The 20,922-nt window shown below is 49.4% G+C and overlaps 1 protein-coding gene across 14 annotated transcripts in view; it reads right to left on the reverse strand.

Annotated features, from left to right (window-relative positions):
• The window catches only part of TRERF1 (transcriptional regulating factor 1), a 226,275-nt gene that overhangs the window by 10,020 nt on the left and 195,333 nt on the right, over positions 1-20,922 (reverse strand). For all 14 annotated transcript variants that reach the window (XM_042938766.1, XM_042938763.1, XM_042938761.1 and 11 more), the window contains 7 exons: positions 20,360-20,747; positions 19,602-19,668; positions 17,539-17,678; positions 17,303-17,406; positions 15,697-15,772; positions 7,477-7,565; positions 5,484-5,594 (listed from right to left, as the gene is read on the reverse strand). In XM_042938766.1, coding sequence (XP_042794700.1) covers positions 5,484-5,594; positions 7,477-7,565; positions 15,697-15,772; positions 17,303-17,406; positions 17,539-17,678; positions 19,602-19,668; positions 20,360-20,747 — 975 coding nt within the window. The remainder of the gene's footprint in view (positions 1-5,483; positions 5,595-7,476; positions 7,566-15,696; positions 15,773-17,302; positions 17,407-17,538; positions 17,679-19,601; positions 19,669-20,359; positions 20,748-20,922) is intronic.

Below are 20,922 nucleotides of genomic sequence, written 5' to 3' on the forward strand. Positions count from 1 at the left end.
CAAGGGTTACCAAGACAGGAAGTCACTGGAACAGCCTGGTGTCATACTATGGGTGGATTGGGACGGACGGAAGGCAGGGACGGAGGAGGCCCTCATTCTACTTCTTGTTTAACCACCTTACTCTGGTCTTTCTGTTCTCATGGAAAGATGTTGGCTCCTCTAGGCTGAGAGAGGACCGAGGACCAGGGAAAGGGCTAGAACCCAGTTCTAGGTTACATCCACCTCATTTCAGCTTCTATTTCACAGCACTTCACAGTTTACAAAGCATTTTTGTATTTGCTGGATCACTGAACGACACGGAAGCACCCTCATTTACAGACGAGGAAACAAATGGCATGTCCTGCTTGCCCTTGACCCTGGCAGGTCATTTGTGTCTGCCAGGCTCTGTTTAAAGCACGACACGGGCTCCAGTTTGGTTGATCCCAGACAGTGATGTAACTCTGGGTCAGCCTATGATTGTCAGAGCCCAGAAGGGAGAATTTCTGAAAAGGATGAAGATTTCTTTCTTTAAAAAAAAAAAAAAAAAATAATGTTTATTTATTTTTAAGAGGGGGGAGGGGGCAGAGACAGGGGGAGACAGAATCCGAAGCAGGATTTGGGCTCTGAGCTGTTGGCACACAGCCTAATGCAGGGCTCGAACTCACAAACCGTGAGATCATAACCTGAATTGAGGTCGGACGCTTAACCGACTGAGCCACCAAGGTGCCTTAAGGGTGAAGATTTCTAAGAGTATAGTGGGATCCTGGGATCCAGAGACAATAAGCTGTCTCTCTCCAGTTTGGATTGGGGGCAGGGGAGAAAGTCAATGCCAGTAAATAGGGGGCATTTAACACTCTATCATGGTTTCATTGTTGTCTGCATTTGGTAGCATATGCATGCATATTTGAGATGATGTGGCAACAAGGTGTACCTGAGAAATGGCTTCAGTTTCCAGTGGGTTAATTACGATTAAGTAGTGATGATTACATGTGCTGAAAGACTTCAATGAGTACAAACGTAGGCCCACTTTATTTTACAGAGTGATTCATCATATATAAGGTGTAGGTCTCTTATTCGCATACAACACACAGGTGGATTTTCCTTAAACGGTCTCATTCCCATATGAATCCATCATCTTTCAACCTCAAGGAGTTTCAGGTAAAACCACAGTATGTAGAACTCTAATGGTTCCCTCCCTTCCTTTACAGAAATGGAACTTTGTGGACTCAAGAATCAGTTTAGTAAGCAGGTCAGGGCCTATAGTGTGGCACTTAAACTAGATTATACAATAACTTTCAATGGCAATGGCATTTGTTTTACAGTACCATTTATAATTACAATTTTTCTCACAACACCATTTTTGGGGGGCTTAAAAACTCATAGAAGAGACATGCCATAGAGCCACAAAATCACAGATTAAATTATACTGCACTGTGATTACACGTGTCTCCGGAATTTAGATAGGTTTTATTTCAACTGGCAATCTATACACGTTCACAAGATGATGTATCATCAAGCCATATGGGCTTACCAAAGTGACTAAGAGATACAAAGATAGGAGGACAAAAATCTTAAGATGTACAACTTTGTATCAACAAGTTGGCCATTTCATGATGTATTGTGAAATGAAACATTGAGTAATATTCCAAAATTGGTAGAAGGTGGGCAAATACGGGATGAGGAGGTGGTTATATATTTAACATGGTGCTTAAAGCCTTAAGTGTCTGCAATAAGGGTTTCTTGAGGAGGACGATACTCTTATTTCTCAGGCATGCAAATGGAATTTACATTGTGAGACACTTGTTAGGTTAAAATACAAACTCTCAACAGCCCAAATGTACTCAGAGACACAAAACTGAGTGTCACCATCACTAATGATGAGGAGGAGGAGGATGGGGATGAAAGCATGTTGAATGCCTGCTATGAATCAGGTACCACACGCACACACACACACGTGGACACATACACACACACACATAATTTCTAGTGCTCTGATAGCCCTGTACAAATTTTTCTTTTTTAAGCAAACGACGAAACTGGCCAGCGAGCTACTTTCCCCAAGGTCACGCGGCTGGTAAAGAAGTTGAATTGAGATTTGAAACCTAAACCGTCTGATTTCAACACCTCAGCCTTCTTCATCTACTGGCCCCGTAGCAGATGTCCACAGGAGAATGTGTGCCCATCTGCACATAGTTTCGATTTTCAGTCCAAAGACAGGAGATCCTAAACCCCTCACAACCATTGGAAACAGCTGCCGGTCAATGTCAGGGAGCAGCAGGCTATTCCCACCACCACCACCCCCCGCCCTGCCACCGCCCCATTGGTGGACCGTGTTAGAGTAACTTAGGTGCTTAGACCGTGGGTGAGCTTTGCCCTCGGAGTCCTGACTGCTGTCTTCCAACGTCAGTCACTTTTGTCACTTGGTTTCTTGAACTGTGCTGAATTTTGGGCAAAACCAGATCCACAGATCTGTCCTGAGTGGGAGCATGAGCACGGGCAGGGGACAGGAAGATGTGATCAGCACACTTTCTTCCCATATCCTTAACAGAGTCCACCTTGGTCCCCTTCTTTTGCCTCCAAGGTGGAAGGACCTATGATGACCTCAGGGCAGAAGTCTCCAAATTAGAGGAGGCTATTGTGTTGTGTTGGCCTCGTGGCTACCTAAAGAACAGCCATTCCTCACCAACTGTCTTCTTCCCGTCTCCCCACAAAAGTCCCTGAACGACCTGAGCGTGTTCCATCATGTTCCATCTGGGATGAAAACACTGAGGACCTATGATCGGGAGAGTTGTCCCAAGTGTCCAGGCAGGCCCGAGGACAAAGGGCAGGACTCCTGTCCTAGGACTGTGCCTTCTGCACCCTCCCCATTTCTTGCATAGTCCCAGTTTTTCATCTCTCCTCTACAAATTTCCCTCAAGAGGCTGGCTGTGCCTTCACAGAGCCCAAAAGGGAGTTACTGAGCTACATGCTGGCCTTAAATCAAGACTTTTTTTTTTTTTTTTTTTTTTTTGGTGGGCCTGAGTCATCTCTGCATGTTGCTTTTGGTTCTCCTTAAGGTAACAAGGGTGGGGATGCTCCTGACCCAGCTTAAATACTGGCTCCTGGTGAGTAAGCCCAAGAAGGTGTGGTTCCTTGGGCATCGTCTTAACCTCTCCTCTTTAGTCTGAGGCTACATGCGGGTCTGGGCCTTTCTTACCTTTTTTAAGATTTTCTTTTTAAGTAATCTCTACACCCAATGTGGGGCTTGAACTCACAACCCCAAGACCAAGAGTCGTACACTCCACAGACTGTGCCAGCCATGCGCCCCAGCCTAGGTCTTTCTATGCATCTCCAAAGCCCTGCTGGCCCAAGATGGCACCTCCTCCTTGCGTAGTAACATCTTCCTTAGCAGCAATCCCTGCTCTGAATCCCCTTGTGCACTTCATCTCCCTGCAGTGAGTTCATAGAGGGATTGTTGCTGTGACCCACAGTGACTCCTATCTGGGAGTGATGTTCACTCAATTAATTCAACAAATATTTAGAAGGCCTATATTATGCCAGCCACTGTCCTAGGCACTTGGTAGCACACAAGCTGGAAAGGCATCAGTTTGCCTCAGGAAGCCATATCCTCAGATTTTGCCCTTTTCCAAAACATGACTCTGACAGAGCCCAGAACATTTCAGAACTGGAAGGGATTTTCCAAATCATCTAAACCATCGGCCCCATTTTATAGGTCAGTAAGCTTTAGGAGACAGGTCCTAGGTCTCCAAGGCCAGGATTCCTCATGCTTCCTTGTTTACTGTCCATCCACTCATCTGGAAAGCAATGCTCTTTCCAGATGTGTAACCTTGGGAAGCCCTTCCCCTCTCTGGGCCTCAACTTCCTGCCTGTGAAATGATGGAGGTGGATGAGGGAGAGGCCCTAAGGCCCTATCCAAGCCTTTCTTGGTTCTCGTCTTACACTGCTTGTAAACACTCTTGGGGTTCATGCTAAAGCTTCCACTTGTGTGTGCCACATCTTCCCAACTTTAGTGTATGCTCCTGGTGGGGGGGACAGAGGCCAGTGAACATCCCTGATCGCCCCACAGCACTACACGCATATTGATATTTACATCACGGCAACTCGACTGCTTTTAGCTGACTAAACCAGGAGAGGCCACGTTGTTTCTTTTAAACATCAGGCATGGGTGAGAACAATGCTATTCAGATACGAGACAGCGCTACTTAAACGACTCACACGAAAGCCCGGGTCACAGGAGACCCCAAACACACAGTGCCATCGTCATCTCTGATACAGATGTCGATTTTTTTCCTGACCTGTGGGTCTAAATGTAAATTCAAATATGTGCGTATATTTCACACCTAGAATCATTCTTAGGTCTCCAAGGCCAGGTAGGAACTTGGGCCCTGAGGCATTAATGAGTCCAAGTGTTTTTATACTTCTCTAAGAGGATTTGCATTTGAATGCTCTTAAATACTAGACAGGGAATCAGGCTCAGACCACACACTCACCATTTGACCGTGGCTCAGTTACTTAGGCTCTGTGCCTCAGTTCTCTACCTCACAGATTGGCTCTGAGGATTAAATGAGTCAATATCGGTAAAGGGCCTAGCACGATGCCCGGAACACAGAAAGTGCCATGTACGTGTCAGTTAAAGAAAACCACCCACACAGGTGCTAACAAAACCGTGGCACAATCGGGAATGAAAGCATATTACAGACATTCATCACATTCATGAATTCTAAACATTTTCCCGAGTGGTGACAGCCTAGAGTTTACCAATCTGTTGTAAGACATGCCATTTTCACATACACATGCACAGCAGGTAACGTTTTCCACAATGTGTGGAAAGGAGACTTTCCCTGGCTATAGACTCAGGGAAAAAAAAAGAGTTAACCACAAGGACAAAATGATAGTAATTACTGAAGCCGCACACTAGGGATTTGGAGATTTCGATGTCTTTAGCTTTAGCGTGTCGCATCTTTAGTGCATACTTGACACGCAGACAACTTTGGATCATCGGCCAATGAAGGAAATCAGTCTCGGGGATAAATGGTGATCGAGGATTAGACTAATACACACGCTGCTAACTGTTCCTCGATAATTGAGAGTTCCTGGAACCATCTAGAGGCCAAGGCTCCTCCATGGTCACGCTTAACGGAAGCTGTGGTAACACCCGAGGGCTCCGGGTCTCTGGTCAGCAGCATCTGTGACACGGACGGATCAGAAAGGATATCCCAGGGGGCCGAGGGCGCCCACTTATAAGCCATCAAGTCAAGGCTGGGACCACTCTGGCTTCCCTCCCTGCCTGCCCTGGAACCCAGGCCAGCCCTTACCTCCTTAACGGAGTGCTGAGCTATGGGGCCAACCCGGAGCCACCTTCCTTCTGCATTTCTATGCCAGGAAGTTGAAGCCTGTCACCCGCTCACCGTGGTCACCTCGGCAGCAAAGCAGAGCCAAACACCAGCCACTTACTAACCTGGGTGAAGGGTGGGGGCGGGGCGCACGGAAGCGGCTTCACTCACCACAGAATCATCGATTTCTGCGAGGCGTGTCCGGTGTTTCCGCCCCAAGCGCATTATCTTTTTCCACGTGTAGTAGTACTCCACACACTGAGCCACTGTCTTAGACTTCACCTGCCGGGAAAGCCAGCTCCACATCAGCTCAGCAGTGGGCAGTGTGCCAAGCCGCAAGCTTTTGTGAAAATTTAATTTTGTAATAGGGAATGGGTGCATGCGATTCAATTAAAAAAAAAAAAAAAGTATATAGTGAAAAACCTCCTTCCCACGCGGTTTGTTCTCCCTCCATCTGGGTCTCACCCTCCCCACCCCTGTCACACAGCTAAACCCTCTTCTTAATTTCTTGGGTGTCATTCCAGAATCTCTTTATGCACATACTAAAGAACACGATAATATATTTCTCCTCACACTGCATACGTTGTTTTGCAACTTGATTTTTTTTTTTTTTTTTCACAATATAGCCTGGAGATTTTTTTCATGTCAGCCCACAGGGAGCTCATTCCTTTTTTTTAACCCATAGAGCAGCATGCTTTTTCATTTAATGTGCTTGAGCGTATTTGGCTCTCCGACTGGTTGACCTTCAGAATCTATTTATGAAAAATGTTCCTTAGTAATCGAACAGGAATGTAAGGCAAAAGTTAGGATGACAAGAGCTTAGTTTCTGCAGGAAACAAGCCTTGCCCTGTCCTCCCTCAAGGGGGCAAAGGTACATGTATTTTAAAGAGAAAAAAAAAATGCCTTTGTGTAGTTCATAGATCTCCAAGCTCAAGGTGGGGTTCAAAAATGTGGGCTTCTGGAGGCAGATAAAAGGCTGGCCATACTTGTGGAGGTGGGAGACCAGCCACCCAAACTGTGAGATGAGAGAGGTCCCGCCAGAAGCTGTCTCCTTCTGAAAGTGCCCCTCTTTCCACCACTTGATTTGAGTTTCTACACTAGTCGCTCAGGGAGTGAGGACACTGTCTCAGAGAGTACTTGCTGGAAAGGCTGTGTTGCCTGGCAAGCACGACACAGGAGTCTGTCACCAATCAACAAGGTGCAGGCCTGCAAGGGGTGAGGCCCAGGGCAGGTCAGTCCTGGGGGATGGGGACTCAAGAAAGAGGACAGCACGAGAGCATGGAGGCTACTGAGCTTACAGGGCAGCAAAGAGCATGGTGGCCTCCAAGGTAGGGAAAGGCAGGGGTGAATACAGATCTGGAGAGGGCGGGCAAGGAGAGAAAAGTCTACCTGTCCCACCAAGGAAAGTCCTAGATTAAGGACAGGAGACATGGACCCGGTGGGTAGCATCGGGCCAGCCCAGAGCCAGTGGGAGGTGTTGCCCGAGACTCCGTTCTCAGTGGACCTGAACATTTTAATGACCTTAATGACACAATATGGCTCCATTGTTCATTGATTTTCTGAAACACTGAATCATTTTCACTTTTAGCCTCAACCACCTCTCAGCCAATTAAGGCCTGTTAAGTTCATTATCTGCTGAAAAGTGCTACTTCATCTGTGTACAAGAGTTCTATTTTGCTGTGAGATGCTGTATATACAAAGTATTATTATTTTTATTATGACTGCCGTTATGATTAGGGGCCCAACTCCAGAAATTCTGCTACTGGCTAGGGGGAAGGCACGTTATCTTCCCTTCTCTAATGTCTCAGAAAAAGAATTGTCAAGAACATGATAAATCTGTCATATATACACGAAATAAATCATGTACATTGTAAACCAACAGCCTCAGTTCTATTTATTCTGATAGGGTGTATAAATTACACATTTTTTATTAAGATAAAAATAACTCCCCACCATGTCCAAATAATCTAGGTCCTCCTTCTCCCCCACAGCCCTGACACTGGGCGATGCCACCCCTGTAACAAATACCATCCTTCACCAGAGATGAGTGGAAGACATTCTTTTCCTGAGAGTTAAACCAACAGCCAAATATTTCTGTGTGTCTTTAAGGTGTATAATTTCCCCAATTCAATTTCAAGTGAGCGAAGGGAAAAGGCATACTTACCATCTTCTGTACAAAAATAAAGTCTTTGCTGTAAGTGGCTAGTGCTTTGTTAAACAGTTTTCTTTCCAGGGAGGTCCACTTGTCTGAGCCTACAACAAAACAAATGTAAGAACAGAGCACAGTTCTCCTCACTTGTCGGTGCTGGCTTACTTCGTTAAGTTCCAAAACACAACTGGTTAGCAAGTGATATTAATACATATGCAACTCCCAACTCCCGTTTGAACAAGAAAATCAACGTAGTGTAACGGTTAGCAACCCTGACACCTGGGTTCAAATCCCAGCTAGGGCCTTGGCCTTGCCAAGTTACTGAACCCAAGGCTCAGTTTTGTTACCTACGAATGGGAACAGTTCTAATTGCCCTCGGCTTTTGCGATCTTTGGGAAGGTTAAAGAAGATAATCCACAAGAAGGCTTAGCTTAGTAACTGGAAAACAGTGAGTGCTCAACACGTTGTGGCTACAGTTTCTATGCAATTATGATGTTCACGGGTGCAAGCATTCATGCAGCATGTGCTCCTTGAAATGTGGCAGTTTTGGCCATCTCCACCCTCAAGATGCTCACCATCTAGTGGGGAGACAAACCAGGAGGCCACGGTGTTCAAAGTGATGGCTGCGATGCTGAGGTAGAGGTCATGTACCAACGGGGCACAAAGAAGGAGCAGCATCACGCTCGGGTGAGGGCCAGGCTTCCAGGCAGAGAAAACACCTGAGCTGAGTTTTAAAGGACCCCAAGAAGCAATTCAGGCAAGGAGGAGATGGAAGGGAATTCTGGGGAGGAAAAGGGGCTGAGGCAAAAGTGAGAGGCAAGAGTAAGATGTTGCATCCATTCATTCATTCAACAGGTATTTTTAGGTGTCTACTACATGCAAGACGCTGAGCTAGGAAAAAAAAAAACAAAGCACAAAAACCCTAGCATCTCTAAGTGCTTACTGTGTGCCAGGTTCTAAGTACTTCACAGACATTAGTTATTTGGCTCCATCAATAACCCTGTTACCCATTTTACAGATAAGGAAACGGGGGTGCTCAGAGAATGAGCAGTAATCCAGTAGGGTTCAACTACAGGCTTCTGGCAAAGAGAAAGCAGATGGGGCTGGAGAGGTGAGCGGGACCAGCCCCTGAGAGAGCTGCAGACCGATGAGGAAGAGGCCCCCGCAGTGCTGAGCTGATGCATCTGCCTTGGGGGCTGAACTTGATTTTCACAATCTTTTTCCCTCCATAAATGAGAAAGCAGGATGTGCAGATGATCACGCCGAGTGGTACTGGCTTGTGTTGCATAAGAAATGAGGCTTATTCCTAAGATAAGTCCTATTTCTGGGGGCTCCAGGGAAGGCTCGTCCCCGTGGCTGCTTTGCAGAACACTTGGCTTCATTTTTCTGGTTTTTTGAATTTGCCACATCTCTGATTCTTTGGATGGTGCATGGCTGGGCCTTTGACTTTGACATTCCTCCACTTCTCAGAGCTATAATCCCCCAAACTGCAGTACTTTCCCTCCTAACCAGAATAAGCCCAGGATTTCCATTTTGCTATGGTTGACTGATGAAGCTGAAATTGCAGGAAATCTGAATTGTTCCTTCCCTTGGAAGGTTCAGCCAAAATTAGTGAATCAGGTTCCTGGAGAGAATGTGTGAGTCAGTGACAGAAACTCAGATTTCTGAAATAAACACCTTCCCTGTGTGACTTGGTGATAGGTCCTCAAGCCACGAGCCTCTGGCTCCAGACTCAGAATATGCTCTGCAGGGTTGGGCTGGCTCAGACATCTAAAGCACAGGGCCACCACTGCCTGATTTCTTTGGTTTGCAAAGTTATCTTTACTTCCGGAAGGAAAGCAGCTTTTTGATTAATCCCCAGCAGAAAGAAGCATCTTCCACAAGTTCTGGAGGCTGGGACATTTCTGGTTGTGCAACCGTCACAACAGGAAGGAGAAGAGAGTTTGAGTGTTGGAGAAGTTTTGCTGGAGTGGACATGAACAGAGGAGGTTAGTGGGATTTGGGGTTCTGGAATGGTTCCATCAGTGTTCCTCAAATTCTAATATTCAAGGCCATGGGGTCCCAGCTCCCATACGCTCCCCTTGCTCAGGAGCAAAGGTAGAAAGAGACAGAAAGGATTAACCAACAGTTTAGCTGAATGGCCAAAGAGCAGTCAAGGTTCTTTTTAGATATCCATCAAGATAGCCAAGAGGTAATAGGAATCAGAAACACAATGATGGAGGGGGTGCCTGAGTAGCTTGGTCGGTTAAGTGTCCAACTTCAGCTCAGGTCACGATCTCACAGTTTGTGAGTTTGAGCCCCATATCGGGCTCTCTGCTGTCAGCACGGACAGGGTCCTCTGTCCTCCACCCCCCCCCCCCCCTTTGCTGGTTTTCTCTCTCTCTCTCTCAAAGTCAATAAACTTAAAAGATATATAATGGTGGAAGAGGATCATGATGGGGACATGTCACAGCAGCTGTCCCTGGATAAGCTACCCCACTGCAGGTCCAGAGCCTGTGCAGGTCCAGAGCCTGTGCAGCTCTCAGTTGCAGCTCGGATGGGGAATCACCCAACTAGATCAAGAAGAATCCTTTCTGCTCCCAGCCAGACTATACATCTCCTAGAGTTAGAGTGCCTCTAAGACCTGGTGGGATACTGACAGGGCCACGCAGCCTTCTCAGGCCAGCACCCAGTCTCTATGGTGGACACACTTCCTTTCACACCACACCACACCACACCACAAGTGGAGTCATCATGTGATTACTGCCCAAGCAGCAGTGTTACATGACCAGGTCTACTTTTAATGTTCTGTTCATTTTTGAGAGAGAGAGAGAGAGAGAGAGAGAGAGAGAGAGAGAAGGAGAGGGGCAGGGAGGGGGACACAGAATCCGAAGCAAGCTCCAGGCCCTGAGCTGCCAGCACAGAGCCCGATGCAGGGCTTGAACCCATGAACCGTGAGATCATAACCTGAGCCGACCTGTTGGACGCTTAACAGACTCAGCCACCCAGGTGCCCCGCCCAGATCTACTTTTAGGAAGCAAATCCCTGCATGCCCCCAAATGGCTCGCCAGCTGCAACTCCACAGAACATGAAGTTGTTTCCTGGCCCATCTGTTATGGGGGACCCCAAGCCTCATGGAGGAAGGGAATTAGTCTTGCTGACTCCTCGGTGGTTTTTAGGGCTGCTGCTCTGTGATGGGCTCTTCGGTCTCCCCCACCCAAGCGCTCGTTCTATTCCACCAGCCCTGGCTTGGAAGCGGGCTGCACTTTCCCACTCTGAGGGCCGCAGGGGCTGGGCAGAAAGAGACGGCTCCTCTAAGTAGTCCTCGGGGCTGCGCTTGAGTGCGCAACATAGCGCTGTGTACGGGTGTCTGTCCAGCAAGGGCGTCTGTGAAGTGAGAGGCAGAGGCAGGGCCAGACAAGCAAGTCCATTCTCACACTCACACGAGAGCGGGCTCCGTCTTCATGACATCCTGATCACGAGACTGCCCATGGGGCCGGGAATCCACCCTTGCCAAAGCCTGGGAACACCGGAGTATGCTCTTCTCAGATAAGGTCACTGTGGTGTGATAAAAAGGGGTGGCTTTAGTCAGGAGACCACAGGCTGCAAATCTGGTTCTGCCACTCACGGCTCCTGCGGCCACGGGCAAACGTACTCAACTTCTCTGGGTCTGTTTCCTCTTCTGTGACTGGGGCTGCAGCGTCCGGTCCTAAGTAGGTGCAGAATGAATGCCACCGGCCACTTGGAGAGGAGATTCCAAGTCAGCTCATGGCTACGGGACACGCACTGTCCCCTGCTGACATGAATTAGTGGCACTGGTGAAGACTGCGGGTCCTTGCTGGTATTCTTTGTTCTGTGGATGTGTAATCCCACAGCCTTACTCGGCTGCCAGGCGCTCCCGGTCCCTGAATTCCTTCTGTAATCCTGTCAAGGAAAGGCTCAGGCGTCTCATTCCTGGAGTCTCTGACGGGAGCACTTTTCTTATTTTTAGACAAGGTTCTAAGCCAGCCCTCGCTGGATACCGCGTCTTGGGCAAAGCCCAGGATAAAATGTGAAACCGAGGCAGGGAGCTGCCTCTAAGCCTCCCCTTGCTCTGCCCTTTCTTCCTCTTCAGGATCCCTGCTGTCCAGTCAGCATGCACACAGGGTCAGTGGGCTGACATTCCCCCAGCACATTTGCACTACCTGGGGATTCCTGGCTATCTGGCTGTTATCAGCAGGGGTCCCTAGCAAGCCGATTAAGGCTAATTACAAGGGGTCTAATTAACTGAGGAAACTGGTGCTGAACAGTATCCAGAGGAAAAATATTCTGAACTCCAGTTGCTGGGAAACAGGCTCTGGACTGTGGCTAAATTTGGGGCGATCTATAGCGAACCCGGGCAATTAAAAGGAGAACTGGAGGGATGAGAGCATCGGGCACAGAATCTTCTAAAGAGGGCCCTTCTGTCATCCTCCCGAGACTTAAAACACTTTTGTGATGGTGCTCTTATTGTACATACACAAGGAAGACATGTTCACTGCAGGAAAAGGATTGTTTTTAAATCAGATCTTCGGGGTGCTTGGGTGGCTCAGTCGGTCGAGCGTCCAACTCTTGGTTGCAGCTCAGGTCATGATCTCACGGTTCCTGGGATCGAGCCCCACGTCCAGCTCTGTGCTGAGAGCGTGGGGCCTGCTTGGGGATTCTCTCGCTCTCTGTCCCCCGCCTCAAAATAAATAAATAAATAAACTTAAAACAATTTTAAAAATTAAATTAAATCAGATCTTCATTTCTGTGAAAGGTTTTCCGCGGTGGGTAAAAGGATGAATGATTTTTCGGGGGTGGAGGGTGTAGTTGGCTGACCCCAAAGAGCCCCCCGGAGGCAGAAGGAAGGGAGGCCTCCATCCGAATCCAGACCTCAAGCTTGTCCACTGCCTCTTTCTTTGTAAGAGTCGTATCAGGCAAAGCCGGCAAGTATTATCAGGTTCTGCCCTTGATGTGACCACTCTCCAGCCAGAGACATGAGCTAAGAATGCCTGGAAAATGACATTACAGCTGTGTTTCTTGCAAAGTGTTCTCTTGAGTACGTAATTCTGTCTTCTCGTCAAACTGGGCATCTTCCAAGACTGCAAACAGGCCTTCCCCAACCGAGTGGGTGTTTCCTCAAGGCATCCTGCAAGTCTGGAGTCAGGAGTTGGGTCGGTGTTTGGGGCCCACCTGGGCTGTGTGGGAGCCAGACAGTGGCCTCTGTTGCACTCTTACCAGGAAGCCTAAGGCCAGTGTCCACACCCATCTGCAAGAATGACCAGTTCGATGGAAAAACCAAGGATGCAGCAAGCCCCTTAATCACAACCAGGCGTCCTCCTCACCCTGATTCCCCGATGCTCAAGCCGTCCCCACCCAATCCAACTGCTGACAGGGAGAGCCTCTGCAAACTGCTACCCACACATGGGTGGAGGGTGCTGAGAGAGGGCTGGGCCCAGTGCTCGGGTGTGGATTAGTGTGCCGGGAGCCCCCGCAACAGCACCTTCCTCCACGGACCTTGTACAGGGCTCTTCTGGACTCGGCAAGCAATCTCCCGATTCGGGTGAGCTGCCCACCCACACTGGTGTCTCTCCTGGGCCCCAGCACTGGTCACTTTTTCCTTTTCTTACTGAATGGCTTGAGATGGGATGGGAGAAGTCAGGAGTGAAGTAAGGGAAGTGATTTTCACAGGCCTGGGTCTCTGTCTCCCCCAAACTTGTAGCCTCTGTTCCCAAGCTCAGTCGTTCTGCCTTGCCTCCAGGGCGGGGAGTTGGGGTGGGGTCACACTGGCCATAGCTACGGAGCTGAAGTGAAAGGCGATCCAGAAGACAGTATCTGAGTGATGCTGACTTGACCTGACAGAGTCCTACTAGAGAGCAACCCTACAGGGCTTGGTACAAAGGCCAAGGCAGGACAGGGCCATGGGGATGGGATTCACTCACACCCTGGAACCGAATCGAAGGAAGGAGGTAGTGGCTGGTAACTAGGGGTATCCTCTGGGGCCTCCTCTGTAGCCTGGAAGGAAACTATTAAGGGATGGAGTCAGGCCAGACTTTAGAGACCGGTGACCTCTGACCTTTTGGCTCATAAGTTCTACAAGATTCTCTGGGGCTCAGTCTGTGATCACTTCCTGGAGAAGGCAGATGTCTGGCAGATACAGGTGAGTTCCTTTTTCTTGAGGACATACAGCTAGTGGAATACCAACCCTTCATACCTCAGCTCCACCTCTCTTGCCCCTACTTGTCAAAAGATTCCAGGAGGCAACAGAGGGTTTCCTGGTCTGCCTGTGGGGGAAGAAGGCCGTGGATGGGGAACACGTTAGCTAGGGACCCCAAAAGATCAGTAATCTTAGCAGAGCTGAGGGGCTTCCAGTTTCAAAATTCTTACTATTATCTTAGTGTTTTTGTTTTGTTTTGTTTAAGGGTGGGGGTGGCCTCTCGTCTGTAGCTTTCCAAATTTTATTATGTCATGACACACATAAAACAATGTAATGCTTGCTTGGTACGCTGGGGAGAACTGGAGGGGATTTGGGTCTCAGATGAGGTTGCTCACAGCTGGAGCTGCCCCAGCCCAGAGGCGATGGCCATCCCGGTCACCCCGAGAGCCGAGGGCAGTGGCAGCAGATGGTTGGGAAGCTCCCTGTCATCAACCATCTCGCCCACTATATAAAGAAGCTTGAGACAGGCTCCAGGAGGCTGGACAGCCTGTCAGGGTTTAATGGGCAGCAGATGACGCTGGGAATTAAGAGGATTGAATTGTTTCCATGGCAGATTAGAGACAACTCCCACATCTTCCTACCCACACTCGGGGCAGACACCAAGCAGGAAATGATGGAGACAATATTAAGAAACTGGCTCATTTAGGCCCCAATTAAACGATGGATTTCTTATCCGTGTGTCCATTTTGTGCTTGTCTAGTTCCAGTAGCGGCCTGTGTGCTGACAGTGATCCACAGGCAGACATCCAGGGCTGTCTGTGCTCAGGTGAGTGGCTTCTGAGGCCACTCCCCGCTGTGATGACAGGCAGGAAGGCCGGCTCACGGGAGAAGCACATTGAGTGAGGCAAAAGGTGGTGGGCATGGGTGGCTGGGGGGGGGGAAGGGGCAGGCCCATCAAGAATGTGCTGGTATGTAAAGCAGCCCTCACCTTAGGCCACATCTGGCCATTGGGACCAAGGACTAGAAAAGGTATGACTAGGTCCCCAAGCCCACTTAAGGACTTAGCACCTAACTATGTCTGGCCAAAGCTCTAAAGGAACCTTCAAATGATTATCAAGGGAGTATTAGAGGATTCAGCCCCCTCTGAAATAGAGAACCCAGGTAGGGTTCGTGGAGACACCCAGAATGCATGGGTCTACCAGGTACCGGAAATTAAGATGTGGACTTCAACTTCATTTTGTCACCACAGGCTCCCCAGCCATCTGTTGCCTTCTCTCCTCACAATTCTCACTACACTCAACTCTCAAACGTGTTTTCTCCTTCCCCTGTTATTGGCGATGCCATCATTAACCCATACCCTCAGAGGACACACTCTGTATATGTGCCTGTAATGTGCGTATTACCTGTACCCGCGTACACACGTGCATATGCACGCACGTATGTGCACATGTACCGTATATGCATATTTCTAGTAGCTTTCTCCTGCCCCGAGTGTGATCTGTTATTGAACGACTGCTTCCTCCTCAGACCCCCAAACTGCATGAGGCAGGACTCTGTCTATGTCTGTCATAGTCACTGTCTCATCTTAGCACTTAGCACAGTTTCTCGTACACAGCAAACAATAATTACTAGATGACTAACAAGAGCTACTAGAACGTGCCATGCATTGCACTACACCTACTATCTCTAACTGTCACAAAAAATGCTGCAAGGGATGCAGTAGGAGCCCCATTTCATGGGCGAGGAAGCCAAGGTTCCAGAAGGCAAGATGTGAACCCACGTCTACAGATTCCAAAGCTGAGGGGCTGCTGAGTGTGGTTGTCTCCGTGCTGTCCCCTCTGTGATTCCTGTCCCCAGTACTGCCACACGTGCAGGCACTGACCACTATCACCCAGCCCTTGGCACAACCACGCGGGGCCAAGCCTAGACAAACAGCCAACAGACACAGCTGTCCCGCCAGCAGCGTCCCAGGGGGCCTTGAGCTCACAAGTGGCGATTAGGACAGGACTGGTCTATCTTATTATTAAAAAGCGACACCACCACACATGCAAAGAGCCCGCTCTCAGGAAGCAATGGGGCACAAGGCTCCTGGCGACCTACCGGCATAGTGGTAATTTGCTAAAGGATGACATTTTAACCTGACTGGCTTCCGCAGCAGCAGCATTTCCAGAGCAGCCTGCAGACCCATGGGAGAGAAAAGGCGAAAGTCAGTAACAGGGCTGTGTGTCCTAGGAAGGCCATTACCTAAGAGGGAAAAGGAGTGAGCATTGCAGAGGCAGGAGCTGGGGGTGCCAGAAGGAAACCCAGAGGGAGACTCCCCTAACTGAGGCTCCCTTTCAGGCCAGCGCCCCACAGGGCTCACCACTCGAACATCTATCTCCCCCAGCCCGTGCCTGCAGCCAGTTGGTCATGTCAGAAAAAAATACAGGCGGTGGTCGAGACCCCGCTCCCTCCTTGGCAAAGGCCCTGGCCTCTGAGAGGTGGCGGGGCCTCCTCTGAATGGAGACTGAATCTCGGGGGAAAGGCTCCACAGAAATGAGTGGGTGGTTTGGAACTGTTTTTGCAGAAAAATCATGTTTCAATTACAACTTAACATAAACAGTTTTATTAGTAATAACTGTACTACACACTGTCTTTCCAGAGAAGCCTAGCTAAATAACCCTTTCAAATATGCCTCCTTTAGCCTCGTTGACTTTTTAAAAAAATGGCGCACATCGAGTTGGACAGTAGATGGGTTAGGGGCAGAGCCAAGGTCTACAATCTTGCTTCTCTAAGTGTGGTCCGTGGACCAGCAGCACAGGCATCTCCCCTCGGAGCTGGTCACAAATGCAGAATCTTGGGCCCTGCCCTGAGAATTGCTGAATAAGAGTCTGCATTTTAACAAGATGACCCAAGTCATTTGTGTGCACGTGGAAAGTTCGAGTAGAGCTTTACTGCCACACTTAGCTTAAAGGATTAAGGAGAGTTCTCTAACATTCTAGAAAATCCTCGAAGGCTACCAATAATCTCAAGAGAAGACAGTACTGGGACATTTGTTTACTTGCACACTTTCATAAAATCAAGAAGGAGGAGGCTAGATCTGGTACGAAAACCCTGTGTTTACTAAAGGGGAAACTGAGGTTAGTGATGGAGTGTTCTTGCCAGGAATCCAGGGCGGGGAGCAGGCAAACAGCTCTGGATCCTAGAAAAATGGCACCAAAGTGCTGGTTTGGGGACACCAAAGACCTGTGTGAAAGGGGGAAGAATGACACCAGTTGGTGCACAGGCGACATTTCACTTTGGTTAGGGGAGAAAACAGTTCTATGAACACCAAACTGGCTGACTCCATAGGAGGGAAGAATAATCAGCAGGGCATAATAGGTCACGTCTTGTTTCAGTAAGGCTTTCTACCTCCCATCACCGGAGGCCAGTTTTCTGATGGGAATTATAAGACTGCTGAAACGAAATTCTCATTTCTCTAGACAGATGTGACCATAATTATTACTTAGGAACAGATGTCTAAGCAGAAGTCCAACCGCAGGTCCCCCCCGAAGGCTTTAAATCCTCACCTACTCAACGAGCTAAGGAATATGGTGGCATGTTGACTGGTCATGATCTTAACAACTGGTTTTATGGTATGTGGAACAACACAAACTCAGGAAAAATACTTTCCAGAATTCTGACACGAAGAATGTTAACTGTGAACCCTCTTTCCACGGTTCCTTACCATCACATCACCTTTGGCCTCGAAGAGAGAGTGCAAAGCAAATTCAGAATTGGTCCCTCCACCGGGCAACGCACTCGAACAGCATAAATTCAGGAGATTCTCCACTGATGGGAACAATGAGAAGTCACTGCATCAGAGAGAGCTCAGTCTCATGGACAAACAGAACGATCCTGGAGTCAGAGACCCTGGCGAGAGGATCAAGCCTTTCCCACCCACTTCTTCCCATGGGCCAATACCTCTTTGCTGGAGGTCATGGTTTTCCAGCTCTGGCCAGGGCTTCCATACCAGTGTGGCCTTGTGTGTGTCCCGGGCCAAGGAGGAGACATCCTGAAGTTCTGGGATCTCTGCTTGGAACCTCAAGCCAATGTTGATGCGTCTTTAATGACAAGAAGGAAAACAATAGAGTGGTCTTCAATCTGAGCTCAAGAGCAACTGTCAGGAACTTGAAAAAGAAGGAAACCAATTCCTTCTGCAGGAAGAATGCAGGGGCATTTCCTCACTGTGTGCTCCTAAGATTCCAGGCATGGCCTTTTCACTGGGATGAGGAACAGCTTTAAGATCGGGAAGAGATACTGCAGGGAGCAGGGGAGAAGCCCGCCTGGATCGTCACAGCATGCTGTAACCGAGACAGGGAGGGTGCTAACTGCAAGGCAACAGCTGCCCAGAGTATGGCCGATGGCACCATTTAACCAGGAAAAATGGAACAAATACAATGTGCTGGTGATATCTGTTATCCCTTTCATACCACTTTCACCTAAATTATCCCATGTGAATCTCACAAACACCTGTGAGGTAAGCAAGGCAGGGACAATTATTCCCATTTAATAGGTGAGTTAACTAAAGCCTGGAAAGGTTAACTTGATCAAGGTCAAGTAACAAAATGGGGCTGGAACTCCGGTTTTCTGATTCCTGACTCAGTGTATTCACCATGCCACCGCCTGGTATGTTCTGTGCTCATCTATGAAAACAGCACCTTTCTCTTCCATTATACCCCCCACCACCCACCCCACAACTTAAGTACTCAACAAGCCTGTTTGGACGACCAGCCAAGAATCTTAGGGAGGGGATGGGAAAGCAAGGGCATTTGGATGGAGCCTTGTAGAGAGCTGGGCACCCTGAGAGGGCTGCCTCAATGTCACTGGGGATGTGCAAGCATGTGGCCACAACCCAACTGGCTCATACAGCCAGAGATAGAGACACTAGGTTCAGAGCTAGTGAATACAGGGCTTCATGCTTTTATTATGCAGCTAGTCTTTGGCAAAAGCCTTGAAACACCAGTACTTGAGAAATAGCATGATCCTATAATTTCTACAACTTCTCATTAAGTGGTACTTCTCAAAGTTCCTTATCCTTGGGGTGCCTGGGTGGCTGAGTTGGTTAAACAGCTCAGGTCATGATCTCGTGGTTTGTGGGTCCAGGCCCGCATCGGGCTCTGTGCTGACAGTGCAGAGCCTGTCTGGGATTCTCTCTGCCCGTCTCTCTCTCTCTCTCTCTCTCTCAATAAATAAATAAATAAATAAATAAACTTAAAAAAAAAAAGTTCCTCATCCTCAGTCAGTTGAGCATCTGATTCTTGATTTCAGCTCAGGTCATGATCCCAGGGTCACGGGATCAAGTCCTGTTTCTGGCTTCTCGCTGATCATGGAGCCTGCTTAAGATTCTCTCACTCTGCTCCTCCTGCTTGTGCACACACGCACACACACTCTCTCTCTAAAACAAAAAATAAAAAATAAAAAAACTGGGGGGTGCCTGGGTGGCTCAGTCGGTTAAAGGTCCAACTTCGGCTCGGGTCATAATCTCGCGGTTCATGGGTTTGAGCCCCACATTGGGCTCTGCTGACAGCTCAGAGTCTGGAGACTGCTTCAGATTCTGTGTCGTCCTCTCTCTGCCCTTCCCCTGCTCACACCCTGTCTCTCTCTCTCTCAAAAATAAATAAACATTAAAAATAAAATTGGCTTTTTCTTACGGTTCAACATCATTGGACCCTGTCTCTCTCCCTCTCTCTCTCTCTCTCTCTCTCTCTTTCTCTCAAAAATAAACAAACATTAAGGGGCACCTGGGTGACTCAGTCGGTTAAGCTTCCGACTTCACCTCAGGTCATGATCCTGCGGTCCGTGGGTTCGAGCGCCGCATCGGGCTCTGTGCAGACAGCTCAGAGCCTGGAGCCTATTTGAGATTCTGTGTCTCCCTCTCTCTCTGCCCCTCCCCTGCTCATGCTCTGTCTCTCTGTCTCAGAAATAAATAAACGTCAAAAAAATTAAAAAAAAAAGCATTAAAAATAAAATTGGCTTTTTCTTACGGTTCAACATCAATGGTCTGCTCTCCAGGCCCTGGGGTGACTGTCACGTTGCTGCCATCAATGCTGTCTGAAGCACAAAACCAGAGGTTAACGGTCAACAAGAAATGGTACCGAAGAGGCTAAAGCAAATGAGCAGCGACCTGAACAGTCATACTGGGACCCCTCTCGTGCCCAACCCATGCCAGAGTTACCCCCTGCAGTTTCCAAGGAACTGGCTGGTGTGTGGTGTTAAATGGCTTAGGGTTACTCATTTCTCACACAGGGTAGGAAGCCAGCGGCCCCACTCTGGTCTGCCAAGCTCACTGTTTCTAGGAAGCCATTCACACCCTAGAAAGAGATACTGGCTACCGGGCTCTCGGTGCTTGATCTTTACACAGCATGTTCAGAAAATGCGGAAGCCTGGCCTTGCAAATACTACCTAACCCCATTCGTAGATCTACTTAGTACACTGATGCGGGGGTGCCTCAGACGATTATCCACAGCACAGGCTCAGGCAGCGTGTGCACACTTGAACCACCCGCTTAGGCCAAAGAGACCGTAATCACGGCTTTGGGGTCTCCCCAGCTGGACTGGGATTGCCTTGAGGGTAAGCACTGCACACTTATTCTGCCTCTGGCACCCGGCCCAGGGCGTGCTGCATGGAGCGGGGCCACAGCAGAAGCTGGTGGGGTAAACGCGCCCCCACGGCAGGAAGGGAGCCCCTCCTGCAGCGGCGGGGACCCGGCAGGGCCAGGCCCCGAGGGGCGGCGGGGACTCACTGGAGCGGCACAGCAGCACCCGCGGCGTGGGCGTCAGGGGCGTGAGGGGCAGCTGCGGGTGGGCGCCGGGGCCGTGGCCCGAGATGAGGACGTTGCTGAAGAGCCCCGAGCCCTGGCGCACCGGGCTCAGCATGGGCGGGGGCGTGTAGGGGGGCAGCTCGTGGGCGGGGTCCAGGAGCAGGTGCTCCCCGAGGACGCGCGGGGAGCGCAGCTGGCTCTGGTAGAGGGTGGCGCCCGAGTAGGAGGCGGCGGCGGGGTTGGCGGGGTAGGAGGGCGGTGGCGGGATGAAGAGCGGCTCGGGCCGGTGCCGGAACTTCTTCTTCTCCTGCAACGTCCTGAGGGGTTCCTCGGCTTTGGCCGGGGCCGGCTGATGCTTCTTGGGAATTTCCTGGAAGGGAAAGAATGGGCCCGTTCGAACACTCAGGCCTTCCCCGCAGGCCGTTTCCACAGGCTGAGGGAAGGGGACCCTCCGCGGTAACGGGGGGCCGCCTGTCCACTTGTCCGCCGCCCCCCCTCCCCCGCATCCCCTCCCTTGAAAAGCAGCCCCATCCGTTTCCTACAGG

Source organism: Panthera leo, chromosome B2, assembly GCF_018350215.1.
Source record: "Panthera leo isolate Ple1 chromosome B2, P.leo_Ple1_pat1.1, whole genome shotgun sequence".
In the NCBI taxonomy this organism is placed as follows: domain Eukaryota; kingdom Metazoa; phylum Chordata; class Mammalia; order Carnivora; family Felidae; genus Panthera; species Panthera leo.